We start from the raw sequence: 19055 nt of genomic DNA, 5'->3' as shown, positions 1-19055 counted from the left end.
TCGAAGTACATTTCTCAGAAGGCCATAAATTCGATTATCATCATTAAATTTGTGTGAATTCATCCTTACCATGCCTTCTAATAGAATCGATTGCATATTATTACCGGTAGGAAAGTAACTGTGGTTCGTATTGAGCAAGAGGGTCATGCATAGACTTGGGACTACAGAGCAATTATCTTGAGAGTCTGTGGAGTTTTGAACAGAGCGTCGTCAAATACCCATGGAGGCCTTATCAGATAAAACTCATCCAGAACTTCATGGAAACTTATCCAAGGGCCAGGTACAGGCGTCAACTCTGAGGTCCCTCTTTTCTACAGAAACCTTTTGTCTAAACAACCTACTTGAAGGCTGAATGACTTTAAGTCTTCAATTGTAAAAGGACATAGGTAATCTTTGGTGATAAAGGGATACAAGAAGTCCTAAAACATAAAGGGACAACTGCAAAGTTCTCAGTCACGTCTAGCTCTCTTGCCTGCATCACACCACTCCCGTGCCTAGAAAAATATCGAAGACCTGTAGACCAAGACTAATTCTTCACGTAATTCGTTTAATTCGGTTGTCATCATTCATGTTTGAGTGTCCATGTAAATATTTCTCGTGTTTAGTCCTCATAATTATTCTCCCATAAACTGCGATCATAATGAGAGGATAAAAGCAAGGCAATAAAGCAGAATACTGTACTTCTATTCACATACTTGTTTTCCGTTGGTCTCAATATATATAACAAGAACGATCATTCAAGCACTACTTAGGGTGCCTAGGTCAATGCAGGGGGAATTTCACGCTTCTCTTACAAGAACATACATTAAACTCAGTCATCTGCTAGTCTGAAACTTTGCCTTTGTAACGGAACTTCAATCTGCCTGTGTGGTCTTTTTTCAGTGTTGTACGTAAGCTTCACTTTTTACTTTTAAGCCTTTTCTTTCTCTTTTTCACTTTGAAAAAGCAAATCTAATGATTCTGTTTTTCCTCGAATTTCTTCCATTAAAATCGTCCATCCTCAGTTGCGACAAGGGTGAAGGAATCCATTCATGAAAGTGAACCAGGATTAATCAGTATTAAGGAGATATCAGAATTCTTCGATGATAAAGGGATATCGGAATTTTTCGATGATAAAGAGACATTAGAATTCTTTGATTATAAAGAGACATCAGAATTCTTCGATGATAAAGGAACATCAGAATCCTTCAATGATAAAGGGACCCCAGAATTTTTCGATGATACAGGGACATCAGAATTCTTCAATGAGAAAGGGAGAACAAAATTCTTTTATGATAAAAGGACATCAGAATTCTTTAGTGACAAAGGGACATAAAAATTCTTCGATGACAAAGGGACATCAGAATTCTTCAGTGATAAAGAGACATAAAAATTCTTCAGTGATAGAGGGACACCAGAATCCTTCGATGATAAAGGTATATCAAAATTCTTCAATGATAAATGGACACCAGAATTCTTCGATGATAAAGGTATATAAAAATTCTTCAATGAATTCTTCGACGATAAAGGTATATCAGAATCCTTCGATGATAAATGGACATCAGAATTCTTCTATGATAAAAGGACATCAGATTTCCTCTATGATAAATGGACATCAGAATTCCTCTATGACAAATGGACATCAGAAATTTTATATGATGAAAGAAAATCAGAATTCTACGATAATAAAGGGAAGTCAAAATTTTTCCATAATAAAGGGGAATCAGAAATCTTCAATGACAAAGGGGCATGAGAATTCTTCAACAATAAAGGGATATCAGAATCTTTCGATGAAAAAGTACATCAATTTTTTTATGATAAAGGGACAGAATTCTTATATAATAAAGGGACATTAGAATTCTTCAGTGATAAAGGGATATCAGAATTCTTCCAGGATAAAAGGGCATCAGAATTCTTCGATGATAAAGGCACCAGAATTCTTCCACGATAAAGGGACATTAAAATTCTTCCACGATAAAGGGACATCAGAATTCCTGAATGACAAAGGGAGCTCAAAATCCTTTGATGATAAAGAGACAGAAGATTTTTCAGTGATAAAGTGACGATAGTATTTTTTGATAAATATACATCAGAATTCTTTGATGATAAAGGGACATCAGAATTCTTCAATAATAAAGGGACATCAGAATTGTTACATAACAAAGGGAAATCAGACTTTTTCTATGACAAAGGGCCAGAAAAATTCGTTCAGTGATAAAGGAACATCAGAATTCTTCGATGATAAAGGGACATCAGAATTTTTATATGATAAATGGACATCAGAATTCTTCGATGATAAAGGGGCATCATAATTCTTCAGTGATAAAGGGACGTCAGAATTCTTCAACGACAAAGGGACATCAGAATTCTGCAACGACAAAGGGACATCAGAATTCTTCAATGATAAGGGGACATATTTATTATTTGATGATAAAGGGACTGAATCTTCAGATAAAATCACAAAGTAAGTCTTCGACAATAAAGGGACAATAGAGGTCTTCAGTGTTAATGGAATATAAAGTCCTCAATGATAAACTGTTCCTCGATGACAAAGGATTTCAAGAAGTTCACGATGACAACTGCAAAGTTTCCTATGACACCAAAACAAAAGAAGGTTTAAAAGTCGTTCTTTATAATTATTAGAGTCAATCATATAATATATATATATATATATATATATATATATATATAAATATATTTATATATATATTGTATCATACATACATACATATATATATGTATATATATATATATATATAAATATATACATATATATATATATATATATATATATATATATATATATATATATATATATATATATATATTTGTATCATACATATATATATATATGTATATATATATAATAAATATATATGTATGTATATATATATATATATATATATATATATATATATATATATATATATATATATATATATATATATATATATATATATATATATATATATATAATATATATATATATATATATATATATATATATATATATATATATTTAAGAATTCAGACATGACTTCCATAATGGAAGCTAATTAGGTCTTCCTGTTTCCTTCAAGACCCTCAACTCTCCTCCTCCTTCTTCTCCTCATATTCCTCAATATATCTTCCTCACCTTATTCAGACCTGACGAGAATTACCGGCATCACCCGCTCTCGGTTCTTCTCCCTTTCTTGAGGCGGGTGTGATGGCGCCTAGGGATTCCTACGGCTTTCAATGATCTCAGTAATCATAGGAAATCACACCATCAATTTGGGGAGAGGGTAGGGAGGGAGGGGAAGGGTGAGGGAAGAAAAGGGAAGGGGGGTTTAGAAAGGAAGGCCTAACTGCGCAGGTTTGCTCGACGGACGACCCATAAAAACCGACACCGAAACCTGCAGTGTCGCATTTGTCGCCTCTTCCACAGAGTTGTCGCACTCCGACAAACTCTGCCGCGTCTCTCTTCCTCCGTCTGTCGCTTTTTCACCCCCTCTCCCCTACGTCTTCTTCGCCCGGTAGCCCTTCAGGTAAGGCAAGGACGTCAGATCTCTCTATGATTGACTGACATTTTACTAAACTATCAAGTGGTTATCATAGAATATAATTTTAAAATATAATGAAAGTATTCTCAGAATACTGAAATCGTCTTCTGTCTACTGTGATATATCTCAGGCTACATGAATGATATTCCACAGACTTACGAGCATAATAGCAATACACATGGTTAGGCCTAAAACATTACCTATATCTATAGGCCTATATCAATATCGTTTTCTACTTGGAGAGGGTAAAGCCAGGTGGAAGGAGTAGCCTTTTGTCCCTTTGGTTCTTACTAAGTCCTTTGCTAATAATAATAATAATAATAATAATAATAATAATAATAATAATTGCAGGATCACTAAGGCGACATGAACGTCCTCTTGTGGCTCTTCTGTGCAACGTTGCCTTGCATCATCCAAGCCGTCTTCCGGCCTCCCATTGTCGTCTCCATGCAACCTGGCGGCGCCCAGGAAGTGGCCCCCAAAACCGAAAGGGTCCTCTGCCCTGTCGTTTACGTCTCGCCCACCCTCAGGTAAGCCCCAGAGTCTTTCACTGCTTGCTTTATTTTATTTCTTCCATTAAATTTGTTGTTTACCTTATTTCGATGTTCAAAGGCAATTGTGGCATCATATCAGAGTAGTGACTTGTAACTACTCTTTTTTATAAACTTGAATTTCAGTGTTTTGCTTAATTCCAGTTGGAAGCGTTCACATTTTTATTTCATATCTCCGAGTGTCACTAATTACATCGCAAGCGTGTTTTTTCTTGTGTTCGTATTTTTCATATTTTTCTATATATACTCTATTAACTGTTCGAGTTTCTCTCTTTTTTCATTGTTATTCAATAATTTCTCTAGTTACCTGGTCTGGGGTTCGTATTAATACAACTGAAAGTTTCCCACGAAAATGAAGTCACTGACAATAATTTCCCGATACCCTCGTGATTAATTTCCTATTAATTTCTCATATTTTTCTCCCAATTTCCTCAGGTTCAGACGCAGCCTCGATGTCGTCAGGAGAAGCATCGAAAACGAAGGATTCAGGTAAAGGTTCCTCTGACTGTTCTTTCTCGTTCAGGCCTCCTGTCCATGAACACATTAGGCCTTTCATGACCATTTATTAGGCCTACGTACTAGCTGACTTGTGAATCTTACATTACCGCATGCTACTTTATGCTTCCAGATTTGACCCAGCTGTGTGTGATGACATTGGGCAACGCCTACCAGTTAGGGGACAGGTTTCCCTGAACGGGGGTCCCTTGCAATTCGGCTTCGGTCTTCGAGACGACGAAACACAAGACTTGGATGCTGAGGTCAAAAGCCTCCTGCGGCCTGGCAGCAAACCCCGCAAGAACCTACGAAAGTAATTCTTATATATCTTTGTGTTTACTGATTTGTATATACAATATATTCTCGATTCCTAACCCACTAATTATTTTACATTCTACTTGCTAACAGGTTCAGACGCAACTACAATCTCCGCTTTGGTCGTTCTCTCGATCTCCAGACTCCTTGCTCTGACTGCGAAGAAGAAGAAGACAAAAATTTATACGCTTATTCCAGGGCCACCACGAAAGGCCAAGATTCCGAAGGCAACGACATTGGAGATTTCGTAATGGAATCCCAACCTTCTGAAAAGGGCGAGCCTTCTCCATCTCATGCTGGCAGCCATTAACCAACGACATCTTCTCGAGACCGCACTACGATGATAAAGAAGTCACAGGTTCTACTATCCACGATTCTCAAGACATCTTTTGAGAGAGAGGCTGCTTTCAAGATGTCTTACTCGTCGGTAGAGTCTGCAACTTCGTGTATTTCAAAGAAGATTCCTCCGTAAAACCCATTTAACTAAAATAAACCCGTTGGTCAAAAGAAAGCGGTAGTTACGAATTTAAAATGTGTAAATAAGCAAGGAATACATATACTAAGCAATGTAATCCGGAATTATTATGAAACCTAAAAGAAGAAAAATCTAGGAATTACGGACTCACTCGTACGGCGGTATAAGTCTCATCTTTAACAGGCAAATACACATTCTTATGATCAAATTTCCAAGTTTTAAGATCCAGTTTCTAAGTTTTTTATAGTCTGGTGGTCATAATATACGGCTATTTACTATTACTGTAAATCCGTGCTCAAAAGAAAAAGAGTAAATGTGCTGTCACTGATTGCTGATGTTTGGAAACATTAATAGACCTAAGAAGTAATCATTGCGCTATAAAGCCTCTCGTATGGTGGTTAAATATTTTTTTCATCTTACAATATATAAAACTCTCATTTACCGTATTTATTTTTTGAACCTTCTTTGCCATACAGGCACTACTAGGAAAACTGCCTTTCAAAAGATGAACCATTTTTAGGGAAGTGAGTAGCTGTGAGTCTCTGGACATGAAATTCGCCTTTTCTTCTCTTGAGGGTCTTTTGTCTGTTAGGTCTTATCCTTCTTCGTATGCAAATGTTTCTTGACATGCTGCTTTACTTCCAGTTTTATCAAGCGTTGTCTTGTCGTTTCATCTTCAAACATAATATTCCCTCTGAAGTCCTGTTCTTAGGTACTCCTGCTAGTGATCTATTGTCTGCCTTTCCCTTGTAGTTTTCTTCATCATTTCTGTTCTGATTGTGATTTGTGTCTGTTTGTTCTCCTGTTATACATGTCTGCTTTCGTTATTCTCCCTACATCTCACCCAGTTACATATCTTCCTTTGAACGTCTGTAGCTTCATTTTGTCAGTGATTAAAACAGAAACGCTTACAAGACGAGAAGTTCCACGCTAGAATACAGTAAGAGACTTTCCACACAAACGGTCTCATCTAGAAGGTTTCCAATAACTTAGAATCCGTCAGCGACTATTTTTGAATACCAAACAACCACTTGCTACTCGGCATTGAACATTTATAATGTTCTACCAGAAGATTTCAGGTGTTATCACAACTGTCCTGGTAACTAGGCTTTCCAACAGCCAGTACCACTTGACGCAGGAGTTGTGGTGTTTAGACACACTGCTAAGAACCTTCGCTCAGCCTAGTTTGAGTTTTTGCTTGTGATATTAGCTGCTCTGAATCAGTGAGAAAGTCATGGTAAAGTTATAACCTTTAGGGTTACAAGCAACTCTAAGGAAGGCAGGCATGAACTCAATTATGCTATTTTGAAAACTGAAGAGCCTATTTGTAATATCAAGAAAATATTTTAACAAAATTACTAAAAGTTTTGCAGATAGAATAGCACATGCATTGCCATTTGCAAAATGATGACAACAATACTGTTCGTCAAGTGGCCAGCTTAATAAAAAAAAACAACCACAATTATGGCGTTCTTAAAAACTATGAGCTCTCATACCAAACAATCAGGAGGACGGCCTTTTCACAAGATGGCCAACCTATCTGCAGTAATATCATGAGGATAACTACCTCACATATTGTTCTCAAACTCTTTGTAAAATGACCAGAACAATATTCTCTTTGCAAGATTCCTAAGGTTGAAAAGGCCGTGTTTTTCAAGTCAAAAATAAGTTGAAGGTTAACCAGTGACGGTACGGAGGTCGCTGGGGCGAGTTTTTGCTTACTATTTACACTCTACAAAGTGGAGGTCAAGGAAATTATTTGGAGTTTACTAGTCGGAAGAGCACTGAAATTTCTATGGTGAGTGAGAATAAGCAGGCCCTGAGTGGGAGATATCACCTGAACTGAATCTGATGTCTGTCAGTTGAGCCTGACGGCAGTTAAGTATATCAACACCTAATTGAAACACCTCTGGAATGGGGCAAAGATCGAAGTATATTTCTCAGAGGGCCGTAGATTCGATTATCATCATCAAATGTGTGTGAATTCATCCTCATGCTTTCTAATAGAAGCGATTGCATATTATTACCGGTAGGAAAGTAATTGTGGTACGTATTGAGCAAGAGGGTCATGCGCGGACTTGGGACTACAAGGCAATTATTTTGACAGTCTGTGGAGGTTTCAACAGAGCGTCGACAATTCCCCATTCAGCCCTTATCAGATAAAACTCATCCAGAACTTCATGGAAACTTTATCCAAAGGCCAGGTGCAGGCTTCAACTCTGAGGTCCCTCTCTTCTACGGAAACATCTTGTCTAAACAACCCACTTGAAGGCTGAATGACTTTAAGTCTTTAGTTATAAAAGGGATGCAAGAATTGCTCAAAGACAAAGGGGCAACTGCAAAGTTCTCAGTCACATCTAGCTGTCTTGCCTGCATTACAGCAGTTCCATGCCTAGAAAAATATCGAAGACCTGTAGACCAAGGCTAATTAATATGATTCTTCATGTAACTCGTTTCATTCGGTTGTCATCTTCATGTTTCAGTTTCCATGTAAATGTTTCTCGTGTTTAATCCCCATAATTATTCTTCTATAAACTGCGAGCATAATGAGAAGAAAAAAGCAAGGCAATAAAGCAGAATACTCCTATTCACATACTTGTTTTCCGTTGACCCCAAGAGTGGATCATCAAAAAGTGTATATAACAAGAACGATCATTCAAGCACTACTAAAGGTGCCTAGGGCAATGCAGGGGGAATTTCATGTTTCTCTTACAAGAACATACATTAAACTCAGTCATCTGCTAGTCTGAAACTTTGCCCTTGTAACGGAACCTCAGTTTGCCTGTGTGGTCTTTTTTCAGTGTTGTACGTAAGCTTCCATTTTTAATTTTAAGCCTTTTCTTTCTCTTTTTCACTATGAAAAAGCAAATCTAATGATTCTGTTTTTCCTCGAATTTCTTCCATTAAAATCGTCCATCCTCAGTTGCTTGTTCACATCTGTATTTGACTTTAACCGAATTAAGAAAAGGGTGAACGAATCCATTTATGAAATTGAACCAGGATTAATCAGTATTAAGGGAATATCAGAATTCTTCGATGATAAAGGGAGATCTGAATTCTTCGATGACAAAGACACCCCAGAATTTTACGATGGCAAAAGGAAATCAGAATTCTTTAATGACAAAGAGAGATCCAAATTCTTTGATGATAAAGGGACATCAGAATTCTTCGATGATAAAGAGACATTAGAATTCTTTGAAGATAACGAGACATCAGATTTCTTCGATGATAAAGGGACCCCAGAATTTTTCGATGATACAGGGATATCAGAATTCTTCAGTGAGAAAGGGAGATGAAAATTCTTTTATGATAAAAGGACATCAGAATTCTTCAGTGACGAAGAGACACCCTTCAACGATAAAGGGACATCAAATTTCTTCCATGATAAAGGGACACCAGAATTCTTCGATGATAAAGGGACATAACAATTTTTCAGTGACAAAGGGACACCCTTCAACGAAAAAGGGACATCAAATTTCCTCTATGATAGAGGGACACTTGAATTCTTCGATGATAAAGGTATATCAGAATTCTTTGATGATAAAGGGACACCAGAATTCTTCGAGGATAAAGGGATATCAGAATTCTTCAATGATAAAGAGACGTCAGAATTCTCCAATGATAAAGGGACATCAGAATTCTTCAATGACATTAGGGACATCAGAATTGTTCGATACTAAAGATACATAATTCTTAGATGATAAAGGGACATCCGAACCGTTCAATGATAAATGGATATCAGAATTCCTCTATAATAAAAGGACATCTGAATTCTTCGATAATACAGGCGAAGTCAAAATTTTTCGATGATAAAGGAACATCAGAAATCTTCAACGACAAAGGGACATGAGAATTCTTCGATGATAAAAAGATATCAGAAGTATTCGACAATAAAGGAATGTCAGAATCCTTTGATGAGAAAGGGATATCACATTTTTTATGATAAAGGGACATCAGAATTCTTATATGATAAAAGGACACTAGAATTCTTCAGTGACAAAGGGATATCAAAATTCTTCAAGGATAAAGGGGCATCAGAATTCTTCAATAATTAAGGGACACCGGAATTCTTCCATGATAAAGGGACATCAGAATTATTCCATGATAAAGGGACACAGGAATTCTTTCATGATAAAGGGACATCAGAATTCTTCAATGATAAAGGGTCATCAGAATTCCCGAATGACAAAGCGAGATAAAAATTATTTGATGATAAAGGGACATCAGAATTCTTCAGTGATAAAGGGACGATAGCATTTTTTATGATAAAGGGACATCAGAATTCTTTAATAATAAAGGGACATCACAATTCTTCAATAATAAGGGGCATCAGAATTGTTAAATGACAAAGGGAAACCAGAATTCTTTTGTGATAAAGGGTCAGCAAAAGTCTTTGAGTGATAAAAGGAACATCGGAATTCTTCGATGATAAGGGGACATCAGAATTTTTCTATGATAAAGGGACATCAGAATTCTTCGGTGATAAAGGGACATCATAAGTCTTCTATAATAAACGGACATCAGAATTCTTCAATGAAAAAGGGACATCAGAATTCTGAAATGACAAAGGGACATCAGGATTCTTTAAAAACAAAGGGAGATCAAAATTCTTCATTGATAAAGGGACATATTTATTATTTGATGATAAAGTGACAGAGAAAGTCCTCAGTGATAAAGGGACTGAATCTTCAGATAAAATTACAAAGTAAGTCTTCCACAATCAAGGGACAACAGAAGTCTTCAGTGTTAATGGGATATAAAAGTCCTCAATGATAAAGTAGTCCTCGGTGACAAAGGAATTCAAGTTCACGATGACAAAGAGACAACTGCAAAGTTTTCTATGGCACCAAAACAATATATAATATATATATATATATATATATATATATATATATATATATATATATATATATATATATATATATAAATATATTATATACATGAAAAAAAACAATAATGTAATTGATAAACTGTATTTTTTTAATACAGTTTATCAATTACATTATTGTGGCTTTTTTACTCATTATTTTCGATCACAATTATACATATATATATTATACATATATACATACATACATATGTATATATATACACATATATATACTGTATATATATACAGTATATATATATATATATATATATATATATATATATATATATATATATATATATATATATATATATATATATATATATATATATATAATATATATATAATAACTCAAACATGATTTCCACAAGGGAAGCTAATTAGGTCCTTCACGACCCTCAACTCCCCTCCTACTTCTCTTCCTCGTATCACTCGATGTTATCTTCGTTATCTCATTCAAACCTGAAAACCTGACGAGAATTACCGGCATCCCGATCTCAGTTCTTCGCCCTTTTTTGAGGGGGCGTGATGCCGCCTAGGGATTCCAACGGCTTTCAATGGTCTCAGCAATCATGGACAATCACATTCTCAATTTAGAGAGAGGGGAGGGAGGAAAGGGGAAGGGGGTTTAGAAAGGAAGGCCTAACTGCGCAGGTTTACTCGACGGACGACCCATAAAAACCGACACCGAAATCTGCAGTGTTGCAATTGTCGCCTCTTCCACAGAGTTGTCGCATTCCGACAAACTCTGCTGCGTCTCTCTTCCTCCGTCTGTCGCTTTTCACCCCCTCCCCCCCACGTCGTCTTAGCCCAGTCGCCCTTCAGGTAAGGCAAGGACGTCAGATCTCTCTTTGATTGACTGACATTTTACTATAATCTCAAGTGGTTCTCATACAAGATAATTAAAAAAAAATACTGAAACTATTCTCAGAAATGAGCTAATTTTGTGTTAATACTGAAATCGTCTTCTGTCTACTGTGATATATCTCAGGCTACATGAATGGTACTCTAAAGACTTAAGAACATAATAGTAATATACATGTTTAGGCCTATATCAGTACCTATATGTTTAGGCCTATATCAATATCGTTTTCTACTTGGAGCGGGTAAAGCCAGGGGGAAGAAGTAGCCTTTTGCCCTTCTGGTTCTTACCAGGTCCTTTGCTAATAATAATAATAATAATAATAATAATAATAATAATAATAATAATAATAATTGCAGGATCACTAAGGCGACATGAACGTCCTCTCGTGGCTCTTCTGTGCAACGTTGCCTTGCATCATCCAAGCCGTCTTCCGGCCTCCCATTGTCGTCTCCATGCAACCTGGCGGGGCTCCGGAAGCGGCCCCCAAAACAGAAAGAGTCCTCTGCCCTGTCGTTTACGTCTCGCCCACCTTCAGGTCAGCCTTGCTTTGTTTCATTTGTTTCCTTGATTTGGTTGTTTACCTTATTTCGATGTTCAAAGGCAATTGCGGCTTCATATCCGAGTGGTGACTTGTAACTACTTTTTTTATTAACTTGAATTTCAGTGTTTTATTTAATTCCAGATGGAAGCGTTCATTTTATATTTCATATCTCCGAGTGTCAACGTTTTAAATAACTGATTTTTACTATCTACATGGCAAGCGTCTTTTTCTTTTGTCAGTATTTTACATATTTCTTATATTCTCCTAACTGTTTGAGTTTCTCTCTCATTTCCTTTGTTATTCACTAATTTCTCTAGCTACCTCGTCCAAGGTTCGTATTAATACAATTGAAAGTTTCCCACAAAAATGAAGTCACTGACAATAATTTCCCGAACCCATGTCATTAATTTCCTTTTAATTTCTCACGTTTTTCTCCCAACTTCCTCAGGTTCAGACGCAGCCTCGATGTCGTCAAGAGAAGCATCGAAAACGAAGGATTCAGGTAAAGGTTCCTCTGACTGTTCTTTCTCGTTCAGGCCTCCTGTCCATGAACACATTAGGCCTATTCATGACCATTCATTAGGCCTACGTACTAGCTGACTTGTGAATCTTACATTACCGCATGCTACTTTATGCTTCCAGATTTGACCCAGCTGTGTGTGACGACAATGGGCAACGCCTACCAGTTAGGGGACAGGTTTCCCTGAACGGGGGTCCCTTGCAATTCGGCTTCGGTCTTCGAGACGACGAAACACAAGACTTCGATGCTGAGGTCAAAAGCGTCCTGCGGCCTGGCAGCAAACCCCGCAAGAACCTACCGCAAGAACGTATCTTTGTTTTGTAATATATATATATATATATATTGTTTTATTGATTTATATATATATATATATAATATATATCTCGATTCCTAAACTACTAATTATTTAACATTCTTTTTGCTAACAGGTTCAGACGCAACTACAATCTCCGCTTTGGTCGTTCTCTCGACCTCCAGACTCCTTGCCCGGATTGCGAAGAAGAAGAAGACACAAATCTATATGCTTACTCCAGGGCCACCCTGAAAGGCCAAGGCTCCGAAGGCAACGACATTGGAGATTTCGTGATGGAATCCCAACCTTCTGAATAGGGCGAGCCTTCACCAACTCAAGCTGAAAGCCATTAACCGACGATGTCTTCTCGAGACCTCACTTACGATGATAAAGAAGTCACAGGTTCTACTATCCACGATTCTCAAGACGTCTTTTGAGAGAGAGAGGCTGCTTTCAATATCTCTTATGTCTTACTCGTCAGTAGAGTCTGCAAATTTGTGTATTTCAAAGAAGAATCCTCCGTAGAACCGATTTAACTAAAATAAGTCTGTTGGTCAAAAGAAAGGGGTAAATGCAAATATAAAAAGTGTAAATATACAAGGAATACATGTACTACGCAATGTGTTCCGGACTAAACATGAAACTCAAAAGAAGAAGAATCTAGGAATTACTGAGTCTCTCGTGCGGTGGTGTAAGTCTCATCTTTCAACAGGCAAATAAACGTTCTCAAGGAATCTCTTGATGTATTAATAGACAAGTAAGATTAAATTTCCAAGTTTTAAAATACAATTTCTAAGTGTTTTTATAGTCTGGCGGTCATAACATACGGTTATTTACTACTACTGTAAATCCGTGCTCAAACGAAAGAGAAATAAATGTACTGCCATTGATTACTGATGTTTGGAAACATTAATAGACCTAAGAAGGAATCATCGCGCTATAAAGTCTCTGGTATGGTGGTCAAATATCTTTTCCATCTTATTTTAGGCAAATAAAGCTCTTATTTATCCTATTTATTTCTTGAACCTTCTTTGCCATACAGGCACTGCTTGGAAAACTGCCTTTCAAAAGAGGAACCATTTTTAGGGATATGGGTAGTTTTGAGTCTCTGGACATGAAATTCGCCCCTTCTTCTCTTGAAGATCTTTTATCTGTTAAGTCTTATCCTTCTTCGTATGCAAATGTTTCTTGACATGCTGCTTTACCTCCAGTTTTATCAAGCGTCGTTTTGTCGTTTTATCTTCAAACATAATATTCCTTCTGAAGTCCTGTTCTTAGGTGTTGCTGCTAGTGATCTATTGTCTGCCTTTCCCTTGTAGTTTTCTTCATCATTTCTGTTTTGATTGTGATTTTTTCTTTATGATGTTTGTGATTTCCTACATCTCACTCGGCTGCATATCTTCCTTTGAACGTCTATAGCTTGTTCTCTGATTAAAACAAACGTTACGAGAAGTTCCACGCTACATGTTGCCATTTTTCATTATTTCTTTTCTCAAATATCTTTCAAACTAATTATTTGATCGAGATGGTATATCTTCCTTTTTGAACGTCTTGTCATTTTGTCAGTGATTAAAAACTATGAAACGTCCTTTATTCAGCCCCTCTTTCCTGACTATGAGATAGCGGAATTGTTCCACTCACTAGAATAAAGTAAATGAGACTTTCCACACTGTGTCAAAGTAAATTTCGATCTAATCTAGTTTGAAAGATATTTGAGAAAAACTATGGTTTTTCCAATAACTTAGAATCCGTCAGCGACTATTTTTGAATAACAAACAACCACTCGCACATCAGCATTGAACATTTATAAAGCTCTAGCATAAGATTTCAGGCATAATCACAACTTACTGTCCTGGTAACCAGGATTTCCAACAGCCAGTACCACTTGAGACACTTATGGTGTTTAGACACACTGCTAAGAAACTTTCCTAAAGCCTATTTTGAGTTTTGTGCTTGTGATATTAGCTGCTTTATATCAATGAGAAAGTCACGGTAAATTTATATCTGTATGGTCACAAGCAATTCTAAGGAAGGCAGGAATGAACTCAATTACGCAATTTTGAAAACTGAAGAACCTATTTGTAATATCAACAAAATATTTTAAAATTAATAAATGTTTTGCAAATAGAATAGCACATGAATTGCCTTTTGCAGAATGACCAAACCATTTGCAAAATGATTACAACAATACTGTTTGTCAAATGGCCAGCTTATTTACAAAAATAACCACAATTATGACGTTCTTAAAAAACCATCAGCTCTCATACCAAACAATCATCAGGACGGCCTTTTCACAAAATGGCCAACCGATCTGCAGTGATATCATGAGGATGGCTAACTCACATGTTGTTCTCAAACTCTTTGTAAAATGACCAGAATGATATTCTCTTCCCAAGATTCCAGAGGTTGCAAAGGCCGTGTTTTTCAAGTCAACAATAAGTTAAAGGTTAGCTAAAGAGGGTACAGAGGTCGCTGGGGCGAGTTTTCACCTCCTATTCACACTCTACAAAGAGGAGGGCAAGGAAATTAACTGGATTTTAATAGTCGGAAGAGCGCTTAAATTTCTGTTGAGTGGGAAAAGGCAGGCCCTGAGTGGGAGATATCACCTGAACTGAATCTGATGTCTGTTAGTTCAGCTTGAAGGCAGTTAAGTTATCAACATTTTACTGAAACACCAATGAAACGGGGCAAAGACCGAAATATATTTCTCAGAAGGCCATTGACGAGATGATCATTAAAACTGTGTGAATTCATCGTTATCATGCCTTCTAATAGAAGCGAGTGCATGTTATTACCGGCAGGAAAGTAAACTAAGATACTTTTGAGTTTAACGTACACGAGAATCTCAACAAACCCACTATATATTGTTTCATAATGCTCTGATTTGTTGTTCGTGTTGAGCAAGAGGGTCATGCATGGACTTGGGACTACAGGGCAATCATCTTAGGAGTCTGTGGAGGTTTGAACAGAGCGTCGTCAAATACCCATGAAGGTCTTATCAGATAAAACTCATCCAGAATTTCATGGAAACTTATCCGAGGCCCAGAAACAGGCTCAAACTCTAAGGTCCCTCTCTTCTACGGAAACTTCTTGTCTAAACATCCCACTTGAAGGCTGAATGACTTTAAGTCTTCGATTATAAAAGGACATAGGTAGTCCTCGGTAATAAAGGGGTACAAGAAGTCCTCAACGACAAAAGGACAACTGCAAAGTTCTCAGTCTCATATAAACAAAAGAAGGCCTCGAAGCTAAATACCTCCAACATCAGGCTCTCTTGCTGACATCACAGCAGTCCCACACCTGGAAAAATATCGAAGTCCTGTAGACCAAGGCTAATTAACATGATTCTTCATGTTATTCGTTTCATTCGGTTGTTGTCATCCTTCATGTGTGAGTCTCCATATAAATATTTCTCATGTTTAGTCCTCACAATTATTCTCCCATAAACTGCCGGCATAATGAAAAGTTAAAAGCAAAGCAATAAAGCAGGCTATTCCTATTCACTTATTCGTTTTCCGTTCAACCCAAAAGTGGATCATCAAAAAAGTGTATACGACACGAACAATCATTGAAGCACTATTATGGGTGCCTGGGGCAATGCAGTGGGAATTTCACGTTTCTCTTACAAGAACATACATTAAACCCAGTCACCTGCGGGTCAGAAACTTTGCCCTTGTAAGGGCACCTCAATTTGCCAGTGTGGTCTTTTTACAGTGTTGTCCGGAAGCTTCTATTTTTTTTTACTTTTAAGCATTTTCTTTCTCATTTTGATTATGAAGCAGCAAAGCCAATGATTCTTTTTTTCCTCAAATTTTCTTCCATTAAAATCGTCCATCCTCAGTTGCTTCCTCATATCTTTGTTTGACTTGACCGAATTACGACAAGGGTGAAGGAATCCATTCCTGAAAGTCAACCAGGATTAATAAATATTAAGGGGACATCAGAATTCTTCGATGATAAAGGGACATCAGAATTCTTCGATGATAAAGGGACACCAGAATTCTTCAATGACAAAGGGAGATCCAAATTCTTTGATGATAAAGGAACATCAGAATTCTTCGATGATAAAGGGACATCAGAATTCTTTGATGATACATTCGATGATAAAGGAACATCAGAATCTTTAGATGATAAAAAGACATCAGAATTCTTCGATGATGAAGAGACATCAGAATTCTTCTATGATAAAGGGACGCCAGCATTTTTCGATGATAAAGGAACAAGAGAATTCTTCAATGAAAAACGGAGATCAAAATTCTTTTAAGATAAAGAACATCTGAATTCTTCAGTGACAAAGGGAAATCAGAATTCTATGAAAAGGGGGCGTCAGAATTCTTATATGATAAAGGGATACCAGAATTCTTTGATTATAAAATATATCAGAATTCTTCTTTGATAAAGGGATGTCAGAATTTTCCGATGATAAAGGGACATCAGAATTCTTCAGTGACAAATGGACATCAGAATTTTTCAATAAAAAAGGGACATCAGAATTCTTCCATGATAAAGGGACATCAGAATCATTCAATGATATAGGGACATCATAATTCTTCCATGATAAGGGGACACCAGAATTCTTTCATGATAAAGGTACGTCAGAATTTTTCGATGATAAATCAGAAAACCTTCAACGACAAAGGGACATCAGAATTCTTCGATGATAAAGAGACATCACAAGTCTTCAGCAATAAAGGGAAATCAGAATCCTTCGATGGAAAAGGGACATCATAATACTTCGATGATAAAGGACATCAGAATTCTTCTAAGACAAAGGGACATCAGAACAACTTAAAAGTTACGGCAGACATAGAACAGAGGCGTCGTAAACTATGTCCAACTGAACATGATGGCAAGGAGGTTTGAAGGCTTCACCGATAAACGAAACTGCTGCTCTTCCGCTCGTACTGCTTTTGAGAATTGGGCGTTCCCTTTGATGACAGTATAAAGGAGACATCAAACGTTCACTGATTGTTCACAAAGGACATTCTGAAACGCCTCTTCAGCTGATCACTCCGCCACGCAAATGTTCAGAAAACCGCCTGGATAATTTGAAAATCATTGTCAGGCGAAGAATTCCAGTTCACCCGACTGAAAACAGAAAAAAGCATCAAGCAATGAGGCAAGATGATGTCTAAACTGATAAAGGGACATGAGGCGTCTGTTCCTTTAAATGACTTATTCTCTATTTTTGCAAGTATGAAGTGACATCAGAATTTATTAACGACATTATAACTCTATTATATGATATTAATATTATTAATTATTCGATTAAAATTTCATACGTTTCTTCAATTATAATTGACATCAATTTTTTTTTTTATTAAAGGGACATATCATTGAAGGGTTTTGCAATTTTCAATATTCCTAAAGGACATCACACCACCAGGTCTTCAGCTGAAAAATCGTCTGAATCTATAAAATTTTTTAATTTTTTCTGCGATTATTCTCCATAAATTACTAAAGGACATTATAATGAATTCTTTCCAGATAAAGTGTGATACTAAAAATTATTTTTACCCAAAACAAAAGAAGGTATCTAAATTGTGTGATATTGTATTTGCATTAGTCCAATATATGGCCCTGAGCAAATAAAGATTATTATTATTATGATAATTATTATTATATCAGAATTATTATATATAAAGGGACATCATTATTATTGATAAAGGGACATCATAATTCTTCAATGATAAAGGGACATCAGAATTTTCGATGACAAAGGGACATCAAAATTCTTCAATGACAAAGGGACATCAGAATTCTTCAGTGATTAAGGTACATTAGAATTTTTCGATGATAAAGGGACATCAGAATTCATTGATGATAAAGGCACATCAGAATTCTTCATTGATGAACAAAGAATATCTAACAAAGTAAACAATAAAAGGGACATGAAAATTTAAATGATAATGATATCAAAATCCGATGATAAAGTCAGAGAATTCTTCCGACAAGATAAAGGGACATCAGAAAAGTTTTAAAAAAATGTCAGAATTTTTCATGATACAGGGATAGTATTCATGATAAGTCATGTAATAATTTTTCGATAAAAAGGGAGATTCAAAACGTCTTCAATGACAAAGTTAGAATTCTTCAATAAAAACATCACAATTTTCATTAACAAAGAATCAAGATTAAATGATTAATGTACCTCAGAATTCTTCAATGAAAAAGGGACATCATTATCGTTTGATGATAAAAACAGAAAGTCCTAATTACTTATATCCTGAATCTTCAGATAAAATATAAATACATAGTCCATATATATACGTCTTATAATAATATATATATAAGAATATATGTTAATGGGATATAAGAAGTCCTCATTGATAAAGGGATATAAAACGTCTAATGATAAAGTAGTCCTATTGACAAAGGAATTCAAGACCCTCAACAAAGAGACCTCCTTCTCCTCCCATATTCCTCAATATTATCTTCCTCCTCAGCTCATTCAAACCTGACGAGAATTACCGGCATCACCTGATCTCAGTTCTTCGCCCTTTTGAGGGGGTGTGATGGCGCCTAAAATTCCTAGGCTTTCAATGGTCTCTGCAATCATAACCGGTAATCACGCCCTCAATTTGTTCGGGAGGGGGAGGCGGGTGAGGGA

The 19055-nt window shown here is 36.4% G+C and overlaps 3 protein-coding genes across 3 annotated transcripts in view; 2 read left to right on the top strand and 1 right to left on the bottom strand.

The window, feature by feature from the left end:
- Positions 1 to 19055, bottom strand: part of LOC136839497 (40-kDa huntingtin-associated protein-like) — a 97311-nt gene that overhangs the window by 30605 nt on the left and 47651 nt on the right. The gene's annotated exons all lie outside the window — the stretch shown is intronic.
- On the top strand, positions 3330 to 5454 carry LOC136839777 (uncharacterized). Its single transcript, XM_067106111.1, has 5 exons — positions 3330 to 3506; positions 3873 to 4051; positions 4508 to 4561; positions 4701 to 4880; positions 4976 to 5454. Exons 2-5 carry the CDS (start codon positions 3888 to 3890, stop codon positions 5190 to 5192), a joined length of 615 nt encoding a protein of 204 aa, XP_066962212.1. The 5' UTR covers positions 3330 to 3506; positions 3873 to 3887; the 3' UTR covers positions 5193 to 5454.
- LOC136839775 (uncharacterized) lies at positions 10932 to 13179 on the top strand. The gene is made up of 5 exons (XM_067106110.1): positions 10932 to 11052; positions 11449 to 11627; positions 12082 to 12135; positions 12276 to 12460; positions 12582 to 13179. Exons 2-5 carry the CDS (start codon positions 11464 to 11466, stop codon positions 12695 to 12697), a joined length of 519 nt encoding a protein of 172 aa, XP_066962211.1. The 5' UTR covers positions 10932 to 11052; positions 11449 to 11463; the 3' UTR covers positions 12698 to 13179.

The sequence above is a fragment of the Macrobrachium rosenbergii genome, chromosome 6, assembly GCF_040412425.1.
Source record: "Macrobrachium rosenbergii isolate ZJJX-2024 chromosome 6, ASM4041242v1, whole genome shotgun sequence".
NCBI lineage: Eukaryota > Metazoa > Arthropoda > Malacostraca > Decapoda > Palaemonidae > Macrobrachium > Macrobrachium rosenbergii.
This window is presented reverse-complemented; position numbering and strand designations above follow the sequence as displayed.